Raw genomic sequence first — 17,213 nt, 5'->3', positions numbered from 1 at the left:
GCCTGCCTTTTCTGTTGAGTTAGCTCTGATCCCTGGACAGGCGGTCAAGTGCGTGGGGCAGAGGGACGGTGTGGCAGAGTGAGGGCAGGAAAAGCGGCCCCATGGAAGGGTCCCTTTCCTCCAGGACAAAGTGCTGGCAGCTGAGAGGAGGTGTGATCGAGGGGTAAGACCCCACCGCGTGGGTCTGAATCTCAGCTCTGGTATTTAGGAGCTCTGTGGCCTCAGGCGATGTACTTAGCCACTCTGTGCCTCAATTTCCCCTCTCATGAAGTGGGGATGATAAGCTGTTATGAGGATGACAGAGTGCTGCCTAGAGGATGACCATTATTATTACTTCTGGGGGGCCATGGGCTACCTTATGGTAGCATAAGGCTGCCAGAGAGGGAAAGAAGCTTGGGCTGAAGGGATGAGCACCCCAAGCCCTTTAAGCCTCTGTAACAATGCGGCATGGCAGTTTATTCCTGCTTGGTCTCCACTACTCCATGCATGTGCACAGCATGCCTAGGAACGGGGCAGGGGCCGGAGGAAATGCATTTGCAGCAGAGGCAGCTGTGATGGAGAGGAAACCTTGCTGGGGGACCTGGATTCCAGCGCCAGCTCTTCTGCCACTGCCTCCAGGGCCTTCTGCCTCCAGTGCCCTTCCTCCAGTTCTGCAGACATGTCAAGGATTTTCCTGCCTCAGGACCTTTGCATGTGCTATTCTCCCATGTCCAGAAAGCACATTCCCATCCCCCTTTCTATTTTCTCTCAGTTGAATCCTCATTCTTTAGGCACTAGTTCAAAATTCTCTTTCTCAGAAAAGCCATCTCCGACCCTTGGCCTGGGTGAGGTTATTGTTATACCAAGATTTCCAGGGCACTAAGGATTATCTTTTTATAGTACTCATTGCAAAGCAACTTGTTAGTTATGTGAGTGATTATTTAAAAGGATGTCTCCCTACTAGACTGTGAGCTACAGATGGCAAGGACAGTCTCTCTCTTTCTCCCGTCTATCCCTAGCACCTGAAGCAGTGCCCAGCACATTTTAGATATTCCATAAAAAATGCATTAAAAGAAGGAAGGTGGCAGGAAGACTGACAAAGAGTGAGGGAAACAGAAAGGGAGGAAGGTAATAAAATGTGGAGGGAAGGAATTTAAGAACTGTGTTCGATCTTGTTTTGGACACTTAGCTGTGTGACTTCAGGCAAGTTACTTGGACTCTCTGAGCCTTGGTTTCCACACCTGCCAAAGGAGATTCTAGTAAGACCTGGGACACAGAGTTACACTGAGGATTGAGACAGTCATGCAAAGTGCTTAGCCCAGTGCCAACCACGTGGCAAACCCTCAATAAATGTTAGCTGGATCTGACTCAAGAGGACAGGCTGGGGCCCAGAGGGAGCTGGCAAATTAGGCAGAGCTAGGCTGGAGCCCAGGCCTTGCAGCCAACACTCCACCATCCCCCTTTCCATCCACGAGATTACCTGCCTCCCTCGGTGCCCTGGCAGTGCCCCAGTCATGGGTCAAGGGTTGTCTTCACACCAGCGCTTGGAGCAAGGCATGAGCCAGACCCCTGCTGAACAGGGATGGGGGAGCCTGCTGTGTTGCTTTCATCACCCTGCACAAATTCCTGGCCCACTGACCTGTGGAGGAGGAGGTGGTCCCTCACAGTGTAGGTGTGACCTGGAACTTAGGAGGCAGAAATGCACCCCAGCCCAGGGCTGTTTTGTTTGTTTGTTTGTTTGTTTGTTTAAAGCAGGGATTTATTGAAAACCAAAATACACTCCACAGTGTGGGAGCAGGGACCCATTTGCTCTTTATGGCCCATCAGTCCCTGCTGAGACCTGGCCCACCGTGAGAGTGGGCAGCCCCTCATTCCCTTCTGGAAGGGATGGTCTGTGGAGATAGCAAATTTATTTCCAAAGCTCTGCAGAAGGTAGGGGCCAGGAGAAAGCTGGGGCAAAGGTTGTCTCTCCACCTTTTTGGGGCCTGAGGCACTCCAGTTACCCTGGGCAGATCCATCTGGGTGGTGGCCATGGGATGCTGTGACATGGAAGAGAAGACCTTGCTCCTGCTCCTGACTTGCCAAGTGGCCCAACCTCCAAACAGAAACTCCCAGGAAGGCATGGGGAGAGGGGAAGGGGTCTTTGGGATGATGCATGTGGCATCCCCAGCTGAGATGATCCACTGGGCACCACCAGCCCCAGTGGAGCAGGAACCCCTGGAGTCCTGGGGTGGCTCAGGGCACAGCCAGCACCAGGAAGGGGTTACGAGGCCTTGAGGGACCTCAGGCTCAGTAGAAATGATGTCTCCTAGAGAAAGTGTCCCCTGTGAGTGCAGATGAAACCTTGTCTCCCAAGGCCCATGTGAGTGTGGTTTCAGAGCACTAAGCTGGACACTGACCTCTGTATGCAACCAGCCAGGTATGCACTCTCTCTGGATCTCCCATCCTCATGCTTCAGATGGAGAAGCCCCTGCCCATTTCTCCTCCCTGCATATTGAGGTGAGGATCCAGGGCATGTGGTTTACACAGCTGGGGAGTGACCAGCACGGGCAGCCACTCCTGTTGTCCCTGTGGGACCCACTTTGCAGTGCTTGGCTGTGACTATGACGCTGGGCCAACCCCCACCCATCTCGGGAAGGCAGGAAAGTTGGCTCTTACCATGTCGCCCTTTGGTCCTGGGTGGCCCTGGAAGGAGAAGACGGTGAGTACCAGGTGCAATGTTTGCAGCCCAGAAGTTCCACCCTCTGTCTTTCATGCTCCTCCCTGCCCCCTGTGCTTCTCCCTGCCCCCTGTGCTCCTCCCTGCCCCCCGTGCTCCTCCCTGTCTCCTGTGCTCCATCTGCACCTTCTGGCTTGTGCACTCCTTCACCCAGTCCCTAAGGCTAGGTCATTTGCTCACTGCCCCTCACTGGGCCTCACTAGCAGCTGCCTGCCCTTCAGAGAGCAGGGGTGGGGGTAGTCTCCCTAGACCCCGACTCTCATGCCATCCACATGTCCAGGGTAGCTTTGGGGGATGCCTGGTCCCATGACATGAGTGGAAATGATTGCTGGCACTCCTGGGCTGCACTTAGCTCGCTGGCCTGCAGTTGGAGAGTGACTGGGTGGTGCTAGGGTCCCTCAACTGAGAGAGGCGAGTGGTGGGGCCAGGCGTGGCTGTGAGTGGGGCTGCATTCCATCCACCCTGAGGGCTTTGGATGGGTCATGCTCCCTTCTAGCTGACTTGCTCCTAGGACTGGGGAGGGGACTCCTTTCCCCCATGAACATTTGTGTCAGCGAACCAAGTCCAAAGGATTGAAATGAACAAAGAGAGGAGCTGTGGTGGGAAGCAGTCTCCACATGGACTTGAGCACACATGTGGGGTCTCAATCGGGGAGGGAGACCCTGACCTCCAGGACAGGGCCATGGGAGACACAGGCGCTGGGGAGCAGGGGCAAGCGTGTGCATGAGTAGCCAGGCTCTTCAGACCAGCTATTTGACCTCCGTACCTCCACTCTCCTCACTGCCTCCTGACCTCACCCCCACCCCACCCAGAATCACCCATTCTAGGGATGGCTCTCGCCTGGACTTTGAAAGCCAAGCTGGGCAGCTGGGGACCTGTGCCCTGGGGAAGGCCACTGGGGTCAGGGGTGACTCAAATGGCTCCCTCCACTTCCCACTAGTGACAACGCTTCAGCTCCAGGACTTTTCTTTCTAAGTAAAGCATTTTCCAAGGATTCAGTGTCTTGCAGAAGGACCAAGAGATCCAGGATCACTGACCTGCAGTGAGGGGAGGAGCCCTCCCCGACAGCGGGTCCACTTACCGGTTTGCCGTCCAGCCCAATGGGACCCTGAAACCAGAAAGGCCAGATGTAAAGACTAAGCATCGCAGGACTCCTGCCAAAGAGGCTGCCTGGGCAGTGGGGAAAAGCACAAATTCTGGATTCTGATAAGTTGGAGCTCAAGGCCCTGCTTGACCACGTACTTGTTAATGTGTCCATGGGTAAGCCTAGGCCTCAACTTCCCATCCTGAAATGGGATTGAGAATAATAGAATGTTGGATGCCAGGTGCACAGCACAAGAGAGAACCCAATGGCTGGCCTCCCCATTAATGTCAAACACCTAACCCTTGCCCTGAGTGCAGAGTAGGTGGTGTGCTCCTAGAAATCAGGGGCTGGGCTGCATTGAGGCCGGGAGAAAAGGGGAGCTGCTCCCTCTGCTCTGCCTGTCAGAACCTGCCTTAGGCCCCATAGGCAGAGGTCAAGGACACCCAGATGGCCACCCCTCTGCCTCCCCCACGCTGGATCTCCTCTCAAAGCTCAGGCACAGGCTGAACTGCAGGGTGTTCTCCCACAGGGCATTGTCCATTCTATATTCCCAGGTCATGCTGGGGTTTATCAGCCTGTGACTTCACTCACCTGGGGCCTGTCCTGCTGCCCCTTAATTTGTGTATTTGCTTCCCTGTGTTTATTCCTTGCATCATGACCTGACTGCTGAGCTACTGTCCTGAGTTGGTGTCCATGAATGGCTGTAGAAGCAAGTCCTTAATGACCAGGGTTTGGGAGAGAAAGAATGGAACCGGGGCTGACCTCAGATGAAGTTTAACCCAATCAGGCCTACAGACCACCTGGGACACAGCTAACTTCAGCCTTCTCCACTTACCGGAAATCCAGGGAAACCTCTAGTGCCTGGTTGACCCTGAAAAAAAAAAAAAAAAAAAAAAAACAAGGGACATGTGAGATTGAGCAAGGAGGAGACGCAGCCAGTCCCTAGCCCTCCAGTTCATCTTTGCTCCCATCCCTCTCACTTTGTGTGATCGTCCTTGGGGGACACTCACTGTGGTTAGTGGGTTGGGAGGGAAGATGGAGAAAGATGAAATGGAACATCATAGGAAATCTCCTGCGGGGGCTGGGGGTGGGAAAGGAACAGGAAGGGCCAGCGTCCTTTGGGTCTACTTCTGGGAAGTGGCTCCTGGAGAGCTCCTCACCGCTGTGGATGCATGGCTTGTAAACAGACACATGGGACAGTGGGGCCAGCAGGGCCAGCGGAGACTCAGCCTGCAGCACATGGAACTCTTGGACTGCGATCCTCTAAGCCCCTTTTTATTTACACAGTCATTGCTCATGGCCACTTATCTAAGGATGGCTTGGATATCAGAACCTGACCTTCAAAATGTGTGTATTCAGGCTAGACTAGGTCAGATTGCTCCTGTTCCTCTCACCCTAGCCAGCAGGCTTCTCCTAGCAGTTGGGCAGTCTCTGAGCATCTCCTAATCTTTGTGGGATGCAGAGCAATCTATGCCTATTTTCCTGGCAGTGCAGAGTGCAACACAAATAAATATTTAGGGTGGAGACTAGAAGCAGGTTCACTGGCCACAGTGATTTATGATCCAGTGGTTTATGATCAAGATTCAGGACAAAGGGGATGTGATGAGATTAGAAGAAGCACAAGGCTGTGATGATGCACGGCTGAGGAGGGATGGCCAGGTGGTCAAGGGTGATGGAGAGCTAAGAAACATGAGTCTTGTCACTCTCCTTCTCAAGAACCAGCAATGGCTCCTTTCTATCATGTTCAAGGCCATCCCTCAATCCCATCCCCATCAACCACGTTAGTTTCCTTTCCTGCCACATCTTTCCATCTATTCTATGCTCAGACACACTGGCTCACCTGCCGTTCACCACCAAACAAACATGCCCAGTTCTCAGCTTGGGGTCTCCTTTGGCTGACACAGCCAGACTCTCTTCCCAAGCATGGACTTTCTAGACTGGCAGACTAAATTCTAATCCTGCCTCCAACTATGACTGTGTGACCCTGAGCAAGTTGTTTAACCTCCCAGAGCCTCAGTTTCCTCATCTATAGAATAGAGGTAACAGTATAACCTCATAGGATCATCAAATTACATTTAATTATGTTTGTAAAGCCTATTGAAATGGTAGCTGCCATCATCAGACACTTGTTGAATTGAACTGAACAGGGAAGCTGCAGAATAGAGCAAGGTTGCTTTCAGGCCCAATATGTCTTGTGATCAATGAAAGTTTGTCCTTGACAAGCAGCAGTTTTAGAATCAGATCCTCTCCAGAAGATTTCTCTGGATTCACATGCCATGACCCTAAAACATCTCCAGGCTGCTAGGGTCCTCCTTGAAGCCACGAATATAAGTGCCCAGTGGCCTGTGCTCAGGGAACATGTCAGCTGGGTAGGATGGGCACCCTGCCATCAGGGTGGGTGCGCTGGTTCAACAGGGAGTGAGTTGAAGTCTGCCGCAGGCTTAGGATGGGCTTGTGGCAGCCATCCAAAAGGGCACGAGGGAGGAGATCCCACTCATCTATAGGAAGGGCCCCTGGCTCTTCTCCTCTCAAGGATAAGTGATGCTAAAAATAAACCAAGGAGAAAACCCGGAAACCATACAATGTCATCTCCGAAACCTCCCAGTGTAAACTTTCTGTAAACTACTCTGCACAGCAAGAGGCCTGAAGAAAAGGTCAGGAGGAGAGGATTCCAAGAAACATCTTCAATCCCGCTAGGGACAATGTTTACGTGGTAGGGATAATCACACAGTTTGTTAATTACAGAGCCTGCCCTGGTAGCAGGATGCATCTCTCCAACCAGGATCAAATCCAGGGCTAAACCAAGGCTTTTTCAGAGATCTGGGGAAGAATGTTGTCACAGACCAAGTGGAAACGGGAACACCACTTTCTGGAGAGGCTGGGCCTGGGAAAGGCATGTGGGGAGACTTGGAACTGGACTTTAATTTATATCTCTTCAATTATATCCTGAGGTTAGACACCTCTTCCAATATTTCTCTGCCTGTTTCTCTTTACCAATGTTTTCTAGTAGGTTGTTTGTTTTTCTCCTGCTGATATAAGTGAAGCACTTTGTCAAGAAAAATAACTCTTTGATAGTCATATATGTCATGACTATTCTTTCTAATTTGGCATTTGTCATTTATTTTGTTTCTGGTGTGTTTTATATTTATATAGACAAATTTAATCTTCTCCTATGGCTTTTGGGTTTTGTGTCATGTTTAAAAGGGCCTTCCCCAGTTTCAGAATTATAAAATGTTCACTCATGCTTTGTCCTTATATTTTACGGTTTCAGGTTTTATATCTAAGTATTTTGTTCTTTGGAATTTATTCCGATATAATGAATAAATTGGCTTTCATAATAAAAAAACCAAACAACTGTCTTTCATTTTACCTTTTACTAAGTGGCTTATCGGCTGCCCCAGCATCATTTCTTGAACAATTGATCTTTCACTTCCTATTGTGAAATGAAGCCTTGATCATGTACCAAATTGACACACGCATTTGGCTTTATTCCTGGCCTCCCCATTCTGTTCTGTTCATATGTTTACTTAGATTGTCCTGTTTTTATAATACATTTTGATATCTAGTAGAATTTTTTTGGATTCCCAACCTCATAAAACATGCGCAGGGATTAGGATCACATTAAATGTATACAAAATAGATGTATTTGTACATTAATTCATGGATTAATATTACATCCTTCTGAACCAGAACAAGGGAAATAAGCTTTACATTGATCTCTGAAATCTTCTCTCTTAATTCAAGGTCAGAGTGAAAAGGGAGCCGAAGGAGGTCCCCACTTCTGAAAGCAGACCCCTATGTCTACTCCTCCCTATCTTTCTCCTACTTGCAAATACACAGACAGAAGGTTCTTGTTGGAAAAAGCCTACCAAGAAGTCTCCCTTCTCTTATTTGACCCTTGAGAGACGGTCAATTGTGTCTCTGCCCAGGGGCCGCCTCATTCTGCCTCCCTCAGCAACAAGACTCCATGCTGGCAAATGTTGAACCATTAGCTGAGTGGGGGAGGGTGGAGAGGAGAGCCCTGCCTTGTACAGCATCTGCCAATGTCTGTGGTGTAAATACACCCACCATAGCCGATTTCAAGCTACCAACGTGAGGTCACTGAACGCAGCTGGGAGGAGGTGAGGTGGGCATGGCCCACTCTTGCCAGCCGTCCAAGCCAGCTCCAGCGGACCACATGCTCTGACCTCCAGCAGCAGATGACAGTTCCCGTTGGACATTACGGCATCTCTAATTCATCATGCTCAAATTCAACTCATCTCCCCTGGCAAAATCTGCTCTTCCTTCTGGGAAAGGGTACTCTGTTACTCAAGTCAGAAATGTGGTGTCATCTTGAGCTCTTGCTTGTCCCTCAATCCTCATTTTTTATCATCGTGAAATCCTTCAATTCCACCTCTGAAATAGCTTGCAAGTCCAGCCCTCCTGGCCAGCCCCACCGATTCTGCTCCAGTCCAGGCCTTGGTTGTTGCAAGTGCCTTCCAGCCAGCCTCCCACTGCAGCCTCTTCTAAACATGCTGCATGCTGGACCTTCTAAAACCTTTTAAACTGCAAATCTGGTTATGTCCCACATCAGCCTAACACAACCTACAGGCTCTTCACACCCTCAGGACAAAGCCTAACCCCTGACCATAATGTAAGGGCTTCTCATGGGTCCTTGATTGCAGTTTTCATCCCTTCCTCCAGGAAGCCTTCCCTGCCTGCCCTCTTTCCCCAAGGCTGGTGCCTCCTCCTTGTCCCACAGCTCTCTAACCATCCCCTGGCTTAGCACTTGCTGTCTGCATTGTCATGGATTATGTGATCGCTGGTCTCTCCCACTAGATCGTGTGCCCAGAGGGCAAGCTGACAGAGGCTGGGTTTCTACGCAGCACCTAGCAGGCACTGGGTTCTTAACAAATATGAATGGAGTGAATTGAGACACACTCAGTAGGTATGTCTACCTGGTGTGGGGTGGCTCCTAGTGGATGAGGACTGGAAGTTCAGGTATCTCCTGGCCCCAGAAGAGAAGCTAGAGAGCTCAGAGAGGGAATGGGCACGCTTTGAGATAGGGCATTTCCTAGGACTGGCAGATCCCCTGCGCAGGGCCTGCTGGACCAGCCAGCATCTTGGAGGTCCAGCCTCCCCCTCAATTTACGGAGGCTCCCTTAAAGTCAACGTGCCCCAACACTGTATTCCAGCTTGCTTCATTAGAAAGTGAACCCTCCTCCAAAGTGCTTGGAGGGGTCCCCCTTTGCTTGGACCATTTATCAAACTCCAAGAGGGGAGGCAGGTGGCCCCTGAGAGTGGCAAGGCTGGTTCTTATTAGCAGCATCTATGCTGGACCCTTCCTGGCTGAGTGGAAAGCCACATGTTCTCCATCATCCCTGGCTGCCACCAAGGGTGCCCACTTGACTTCTACCCCTTAATGACAAAAGGACCCTTTGTCTTCCCCTGTCCCTGCTCCCATTATCTCAGGGCAGCTTCCTGGAAGGAGCTGAGGGGGCAGCCCCTGCTGTAGTGGGGACTCGGCAGGGATAGCTCGAGCCACTGGGTGATGGGGGCCAAAGTCAGAGGATGCTGGGCTTCGTTAAGACTCCTAGTATGATAAAACCTTTCCTGGTGCCAATGTAGGGAGCCACCTGGAGGATTTTTTTCTCCTGAAGTAAATATCATTTTAAACGTAGCATTTCAAACATGGAACAGGGTATTGAGGCAAGAATGCAGGCTTTGAGATGAGGATAACCTGGCCAAACCCAAGCTCCAGAACTTACTAGCTGGGTGACCACAGGCGAGTTAGGAAACTGTTCTCTCCTCTGTAAAATGGGCTGGTGGGGCCTGCCTCACAGCTGTGAAGGAGACCTATTATGTGACAGGTGCCTGGGAAACAGAATCTCTGATTGCTACCTGAACAGAAGGTGCTTTTCACTATTGGAGTCAAATCCAGTGCAGTAGGTATGTTTCTGATTAGGTTATCCGTGCTGGGCTGAGGCCAGGAGGAGCAGAGGCTCTACTGCCCTGAACACATCTACAGCAGTGGAGCTTTTCAATAACTTTTTGGTAGCCTGTTGACATAATTTGCTGAAAGGGTGTGAGAGGACCAGCAGGATCCACACAATAGAACATCTGACGCCAGACCAGAAGGCGAACAGAGATGGCAGCCTAGGGTAGGGCCTGTATGCTGTGTTACTCCCCTGTCCTCCTAACACACCAGGCTGGGTCCTCGATGTTAGAACCTGGAGGACTGTCTTCTGTTTCTATGACCTTCCCATCACCACCTTCATCAGGACCAATTTGGCCAGGGCATTGGTGCTGCACCTCCTCCAGGACACAGGAGGCTTGAAGCCCATCGGGGCAGCCACCGTGTGAGCCCAGGAGCACATGCGACTGTGACATCAGGCCTGGCCCGTCCATGACGGCAGCAGGAACCAGAAGCAGACTGGAGCCAGATGGTCTGGCTGAATGATCAGCTACCAGTGTAGCCACGTGCCAGCCCTATGGCTTTGGGCAAGTCACTCAGCCTCTCTGTGCCTCAGTTTCCTCATCTGTAAAATGGAGGTGATCACAGTCCCTATGTCATGGGGTTCTTGTGAGGATTAAGTGAGTGAATACGTGTAAAAGTCTTAAGATAAGACCACCACAGAGGAAGTGTTAAGCGTGGTCATTATGGTCTGAACCCAGAAGAAAACCTTGCTGTAAAGGCCATGTCTACTCAGCCCAGGGCCGCTCAAGTTCTGCCTCTGACCCAGCCCCTGACATGTCTGCCAGCCTGGCTGTCCTGCCCCTGCTGTCCTTCCCAAACTGGCTCTACCTCTCAGCTCCCCGCACTCGCCACAACCCCTTGCTTGGCTGTTCAGCGCACTGCGGGTCCCCTCCCTTGGGTGTAACTTAGCCATTCGTTCTCCGGCCCCTCTCCCTCTGCTATGGGTCTCAGTCTCCCAGAGGCTAGCCCTCTGCTCCCACCCCTCACTGAGCACGGCGGGTCAGGAAAAGTGCAGAAGGTGGAGCCGGCGGCCTGCTGCTGTGGTGAGGCCGGGGGCTCCTCGGTTCTAATACTGCCCAGCCTCTACATGGGAGGGAACTCCCCCTCTCTGAGCCTCAGTTTCCCCTTCTGAGAGGGCTGTGTTAGACCATCCCTGGGATCCTTTCCACCCTGACATGTGGTGATTTTATTAAAGCCCCGTGGTTCAGGGCTCTGGGAAAATAACAAGCCCTTCCTCCCACAGCCTCGATATCTTGCTGGCTTCATCACCCACACCCCTGTTTTGGTCCCTGAGGAAGCACATGTGAGGGGAGCCTCGCTGGTTTTCTCAAGCTCCCAGCTATGGGGTGGAGGGTGCTAGTGAACACACAGGACCCAGCACTGCACAGAGGCATCTGTGAGGGTGAGTGTGGGCTGGCCCTCTGGCAAGACCAGTAGTGCATGCCTGGGTCAGTGAACCCGGACTCGTACCTGCTCCATGGGCTTCCAGAAACAAAGGCTGGTTCCCGGGAAAGCCGGATCACCCCATCCGGAGAGAGCGAGCCCTTTCTCCCTTCTGTCTGTAAACAGCACGGCCGCCTCGCAGCTGCTGTAGTTTCGTGGCTAGAGGGCAGGTCCCTCAGAACCCTCCCAAGGGACTGTAATTTAGGTATATTTAGCCAGGCCACTTTCCTTAACATCAACATTGGCACCCGAGGCCTGGTTGGGCTGACCACATCACATGCGGTGGCCTCCCCATCCAGGGGCACAGCCGCCCTCGCTGTCCCTTCATCCCCAGCCTAAAAGCCCTTTTCCTCAACTCACCCATCCCTCCAACACCCCGAGGAAAAGTAAAAACAACTTACAGGGGGGCCGCGGGGACCAATGATGGACAGCCCAGCGTCTCCGGGGGACCCCTGCGGGGAGAGAGGAAGGGGGAGAGGGAGCGAGGGGCAGGGAGGTATGGAGAAGAGGAGCGGGAAAGAAAGGAGCCAAAGGGAAGGAGCTGGCAGGGGGCCCGGAGCAGGACGCCGGCTCCATGGGACAGGAGAGAGATGCCAGGGGACGTGGAGGGCCATGAGGGGATCAGCAGAGTCAACACAGAGGGCACAGGGGCAAGGAGGGAGCATTCAGGATGGGTTGGGAAGGGCAGGTAGTAGCGGGAAGCAGCAGGAGGGAAAGGAGAAGACGTGTCAGTGAAAACACAGGACATGGGGTTCCGGGGAGACAGGGTGGTGGGACCCCAGGCCGGGGAAGCGAGAAGAACAGGATCCATTGGAGTGGCGGGAAACAGGGAGACACAGGGAGAGAGGGGAGACTTAGCAAGGCTGCCCAGGCCCGAGTCTCTCCCCGGCCCAGCCCAGGATGCTTTCCAGCACCCCCGCAAATACCCATCTGGCCACACACCCTGCAACTGCTGAACAGTGACCTGCCCGAGAATGGGGCCTGTGAAAACAGAGGAGGGGGACACGAGCAGCATGCGTGCTGTGTGGACTCAGCATCCCTGACCCTGAAAGGCTGGGCTGCCTCAAATTCCCCAGTCCCTGTTTCAGAATGACACAGAGGGGTGAAGGCCGGGGCAGAATTGTCAGCTCTGAGAGGAAGGCAGATGCCGCTGAATGAGGAGCTCAAAGCGCTGTCAACGGTGGCTGAGCTAGCTAGACAAGCACGGTGTGCGTGTGTGTGTGTGTGTGTGTGTGTGTGTGTGTCCCCAAGTTCAAAGTCCTACTCTGCCAGGAAAAGTCACAAAACCTCTCTGAGCCCACATACCTCCTCTGTGAACAGGGATGCTGAGAGCGGCTCTGTTGCCCTTACGGGAAACGCATTTTGGAAAATGTCATACCTTACAGGCAGGTGAGGGGTGATTTCAAATTAGTAACTGTTTATGTCATGGCAATGACACAATAATTTTTATACAAGGCGGTGTAGTGTCATGGTTAAGAGCCAGAATGCTTGGGTCTGAAGCCCAGCTCTGCTACCCACCAGCTGTGTGACCTTGGGCAAGTGACTTAATGTCCCTGTGCCTGTTTTCTCATCTGTAAGGATACAGATAGCGCCTGTCTCATAGGATGGATGTGAAGATGTCATGTGATAATGTAAAGTACTTAAAACAATGCCTGGTCCATGGAAGGGGTCATGTGTCTTTCTCCTAGGCAGTTTAGCCTCATGCCAATGCGGAGCTGACAGTCTAGTTCCATTTTGGGGACTGAATAGCATGGTAGCTAGGGGCCCCAGCCTTGGAGTCAGACACACTGGGGCACCTCTCCATCTCTATGACATTCTAGCTATGTGACCCGGGGCATGTGACTTGGCCTCTCTGTGCCTCGTGTAAATGAGAATATTAAAGCTTCCCTGAAAAGGTTGTCAGTGCTAGTTGGGAATACAGACAAAATACTTAAAACTGCACCTGACACAGTTTGTGTTTAATACATGGCAACTGTATTATAATTGTCGAGATTGTTATTTTGGAGACGGCAAACTATTGCAGAAATACTGCATTACGGACAGGGAAGTACAGAGCCGGGCACCGGGAGGTCTGGCTTGGAGCCCCTGCTCATCACTATTGCTGTGCGATCTTGGGCCAGCCCTGCTCCTTCCTTGGGCATCAGATGAGTTTCCTCATCTGCAGGGTGAACTCCTTAGAAGTGTTGTGGTTGGCCAGGCATGGTGGCTCACGCCTGTAATCCCAGCACTTTGGGAGGACAAGTGGGCAGATCACCTGAGGTCAGGAATTCGAGACCAGCCTGGCCAACATGGTAAAACCCGGTCTCTACTAAAACCGCAAAAATTAGCTGGGTGTGGTGGCACATGCCTGTAATCCCAGCTACTTGGGAGGCTGAGGTAGGAGAATTGCTTGAACTCAGGAGACGGAGGTTGCAGTGAGCCGAGATCTCGCCACTGCACTCCAGCCTGGGTGACAGCGCGAGACTCCATCTCAAAAAAAAAAAAAAAGAAGTGTTGCTCTCAGAAATCTCTCAAGAACCCCCCAGGGCTGATGTTCCAGGATGGCTTCTGGGTTCTGACTTCCCAGGGGGGCTCTATTCCATAACCTCAGGGGTCCCCCTGGGCAGTTCCAGCTATACAAAAGAGCAATTGGCCAGAGCGATGAGGCCTCATGCTGGCAGGGCAGCGCAGGGCAGGGGAGACCTCCTCAGCTGGGAAAGCTGGGACCGCCGCCCAGGAATCCTAAGACTGCTGCCCGATGTTATGGAAGCTGTTAGGAAACGGGGCCGTGAGAGGCGGTAAGGGCAGCAGGCCCAGCCAGCACCCTCTGCTGGGGCTTTCATGGAGGGGGAGGGCTGAGAGGCTCCCCATCAAGAGTCCACCTGGAGGAGGAGGCTGGGTGCAGGGCAGAAGGGGAAAGTGTGGACTCACCTTCTCGCCTGGTTGGCCCTTTACTCCCTGGGGCAGCCACATGCAACACAGGGTGCAGGAAGGGAAAGAGGGGGAGAGAAAAAAGAGGGGATGAGAAAGAGGCACCCACACGAGAATCCATGTTCATGGCACAACAACCAAACAGAAGAAATCACTGTGAAATAAGAAACAAAGCAAAACACAGATGCTGACACATGACAGGTCCACGTCCAACAAGCACAGCATGTGGCATGTGGAAGGCGGCGGCTGCAATGTGCAGCTGCTCCAGATAACTGAGAAACAGTGGCTGGGGCTGTAAGAGGCCTTCTTGAGGCACGTACGTACGTGTGTGTGTGAGAGAGAGAGGAGAGAGAGAGAGAGAGAGAGAGAGAGAGAGAGAGAGAGAAAGCCAGACAATGGGAGAGAGACAGAGATAGAGAAAAGAGAACAAGATCCCACCTAAGTCAGGAAATCCTCCCCAGAAGCCATGGCCCCAGCTGGCCAGGACACACTCTGAGGTTGGGGTGGGGATCGGGGGGAGTTGCCCCAGGAATGTGTTGTGATGCTGGTGTCTAGGAGGTTTGCAGGTCCAGGTGAACACCAAGAACAAAGCTTTGCCAAGCTAGACAAGCCTGGAGTCCTTGGGCCTGGCCGGGCAAGGTGGAGGGAGGGGGCATGGAGAACCACAGGAGGCCAGAAGGCAGGACACACACCTCTGGAAGGATGGAGCACGGGTCAGTGATGCAGAGGAGGCTGGTTAGGTGGCCAAGGGTCCCTTGCAACCACAGTGACCAGTAGATGGACAGTCCCAATCCACCCTGCTCTGGACAGGCCAGTGGGGCCACCTCTGGTAAGCCCCAGGGATGACCCAGGCATGTCACACCTACTGGCCACCTCACTGCTTATCAGGTGGCTCATGCCAGGACCCCTAATGGGTAGCCAAATGGGCCCATTGTCTCATTTAAAATAGCACCAGCAGCCAGAGTAGCTTGAAAATAGACCTGCTAAGAAGGAAGTAGGGAGACCTCCTGCAGCTCCCCTCCTTCTTCCCCCACTGCTATGGGAGGGAAGTATGGACACTTCCTGGGGGGAGGTGTCCACAGGGCCCAAGAAGGAGGACAGGACGGACAGGATGGGGAGGCCCAGAGCTGCCACTTTGCATTTTGCAGCCTTCCCTGTGGGCCTGTCTCTGCACTCAGGGGAGAGGCTCCTGAAGCTTCCCTGGGAGCAGGGACTTTGGGGTCCCACAATTGGCTTGGGCACAAAACCCAACTCCACCCTATTTCGAGTGCAGTGAGTCTCAACATCTTCATTTGGAAGACAGGGGTTCAGAGGGCTATGGTAACATAGCTCAGGTCCACATGCGCAGGCCCTTGGGAAAGGATGGCTGAATCATGTTTTCCTGCTGTGTACAGAGCCTGTGACGGCTTGGGAGGACTCAGGATCTGGAGTTAGAGAATGGAAGAAAACAGACAGGGCCGGGCAGCAATTCCACTGTGCTCTTCTCTGGGAAGTGGTGGGAGAGCTTCGCGTGGGGCGGCCCAGGGCTCCCAGCCCCCATGCCTCGATAGACAGGCCTTGGGTGGGCCCTGGGGAGAGCAAAGCTCTGTGACACGGAACACTTGCCCTGAACTCTGAAATATCCCAGGCGTCTGGGACTTCATTCTAAGGATCAGACCCTCCTCAGAGCTGCAAGGCCAGTGGGGGTGGGTGGTGAGTGGGGAGTAGTAACATTGTCAGGATTAAGAGTGCAGGTTTGGAGTTGGGCTGTCTGAGTTCAGATTTCTGCTCAGCCACTTCCCGACTGTGCGACCTTGGGAAGGACAGTTAGCTTCTGAGCCTCAGTTTTCTCATCGGTAAAGTAGGGGTGGAAACTGTGTCTACCTCATGCAGTTCTTATGAAGTCTGAGTAAGCTAACGTAAGGCTCTTAGCACAACGCCAGCAAGCAGTTAGCACTAGCAAGGGTCAGCTATCATTTGGATGCCTTTTCTCAACCTCTGAGCACCGGCAGACTCACACCAGGCAAGCAAATTCACACAAGGTTGCTACACCCACTCCTAAGGCCAATCCCATGAGATTCTGAGGCAAAGCTGAGAATGACATGGGGGTGTTCGGGGGTCCTGGGGAGCCAGGTGAGGCAGAGGCTGATGGGAAGTTAGGAGTCACATGGGAGAGAGGCTGAGGCCAGTGTCCCAGCCCAGGCTGCGGAGTGGTGAGGGTGGGGCATGGCCATCACTGCCTTAGGCTACTGCCTTTATAGCCCTTTGTAGACACTCAGGGGCTGATGCTGGCCTTCCCATTTCTGGGAAACACCCTCTCCATCAAACATTCTCATCTCCCCTTCTCTATCTTCATTTTCCAGCAAGAAACAGGGAATGTTTTAACTCTCAGCCTCCTCGTGAGGACTTGGAGGTGCCACCTGGGACCAAGCCCTGTCTTCACCATCTCTTAGTGCATCTCTGTCTACAGAGAAGGCCTCTGGGAACTCTGGCTCCACCGAGGGGTGGTTTCAGGAGCAGCTGTGAATCTGAGGGTGAGCTGCCAGCTTTGGGGGGCACAGTGGGAGTCCTCCCGATGTCGAGGCTCAGTTTGTTCCTGCTGTTCCCAGCAGGTGACTGGCAAAGGGCTTTGTTCATGCAACTTGGGTTTTTCCTTTGCTGTGGCAGCTCTCTGGAGAGTAAAGCCATACTGTGAGGTCTGAAGGACTGGAATACAACTTCCCTTCTCCTTTCTTGTCCCTCCCTAAAGCACACTGGGGACTGGGGAAGGGAAAGTGCTGACCCCCTCCTTGGGCCTGGGGTAGACAGCACATTGCCATGGTTTAGAGGACAGGCCAGCACGGAGAAGCAAGCAATGGCCACCTGAGCACGTGCAAACGGGCCAACTCACCACACGTCCAGGCATCCCAATGGCACCTTTGTCCCCCTGATGATGAAGGAGGCAGAAACAGTCAGATGTGGTTGGAACCAGGCTAGCATGTGAAGGACCCTATAGGCAAGCTGTGCACCTGATTTAGGGCACAGCTAACCCAGTTTGCAGCGGGGATGACATCCCGTATGATGCCCAAGCATCACGTAGGTACACTCCCTATGCAGCTCCCAAGGACTATTCAGCAAGCAGCCACTGCTACAGCTGTGTGTACT

The 17,213-nt window shown here is 52.8% G+C and overlaps 1 protein-coding gene across 1 annotated transcript in view; it reads right to left on the bottom strand.

Moving 5' to 3' along the window:
* COL13A1 (collagen type XIII alpha 1 chain) overlaps nt 1-16,971 on the bottom strand; it is a 79,192-nt gene extending 62,221 nt beyond the window's left edge. The window contains exons 1-6 of the mRNA XM_058437018.1: nt 16,960-16,971; nt 14,091-14,117; nt 11,582-11,632; nt 4,617-4,652; nt 3,779-3,805; nt 2,638-2,664 (exon numbers count right to left, since the gene is read on the bottom strand). Coding sequence (XP_058293001.1) covers nt 2,638-2,640 — 3 coding nt within the window. The 5' untranslated portion in view covers nt 2,641-2,664; nt 3,779-3,805; nt 4,617-4,652; ... (1 more) ...; nt 14,091-14,117; nt 16,960-16,971. The remainder of the gene's footprint in view (nt 1-2,637; nt 2,665-3,778; nt 3,806-4,616; nt 4,653-11,581; nt 11,633-14,090; nt 14,118-16,959) is intronic.
* Between the last annotated feature and the right edge of the window lie 242 nt (nt 16,972-17,213).

This window comes from Hylobates moloch, unplaced genomic scaffold (assembly GCF_009828535.3).
Source record: "Hylobates moloch isolate HMO894 unplaced genomic scaffold, HMol_V3 SCAFFOLD_3, whole genome shotgun sequence".
In the NCBI taxonomy this organism is placed as follows: domain Eukaryota; kingdom Metazoa; phylum Chordata; class Mammalia; order Primates; family Hylobatidae; genus Hylobates; species Hylobates moloch.
Note: the sequence above shows the minus strand (reverse complement) of the source record. Positions and strands in the feature narration are given on the sequence as shown.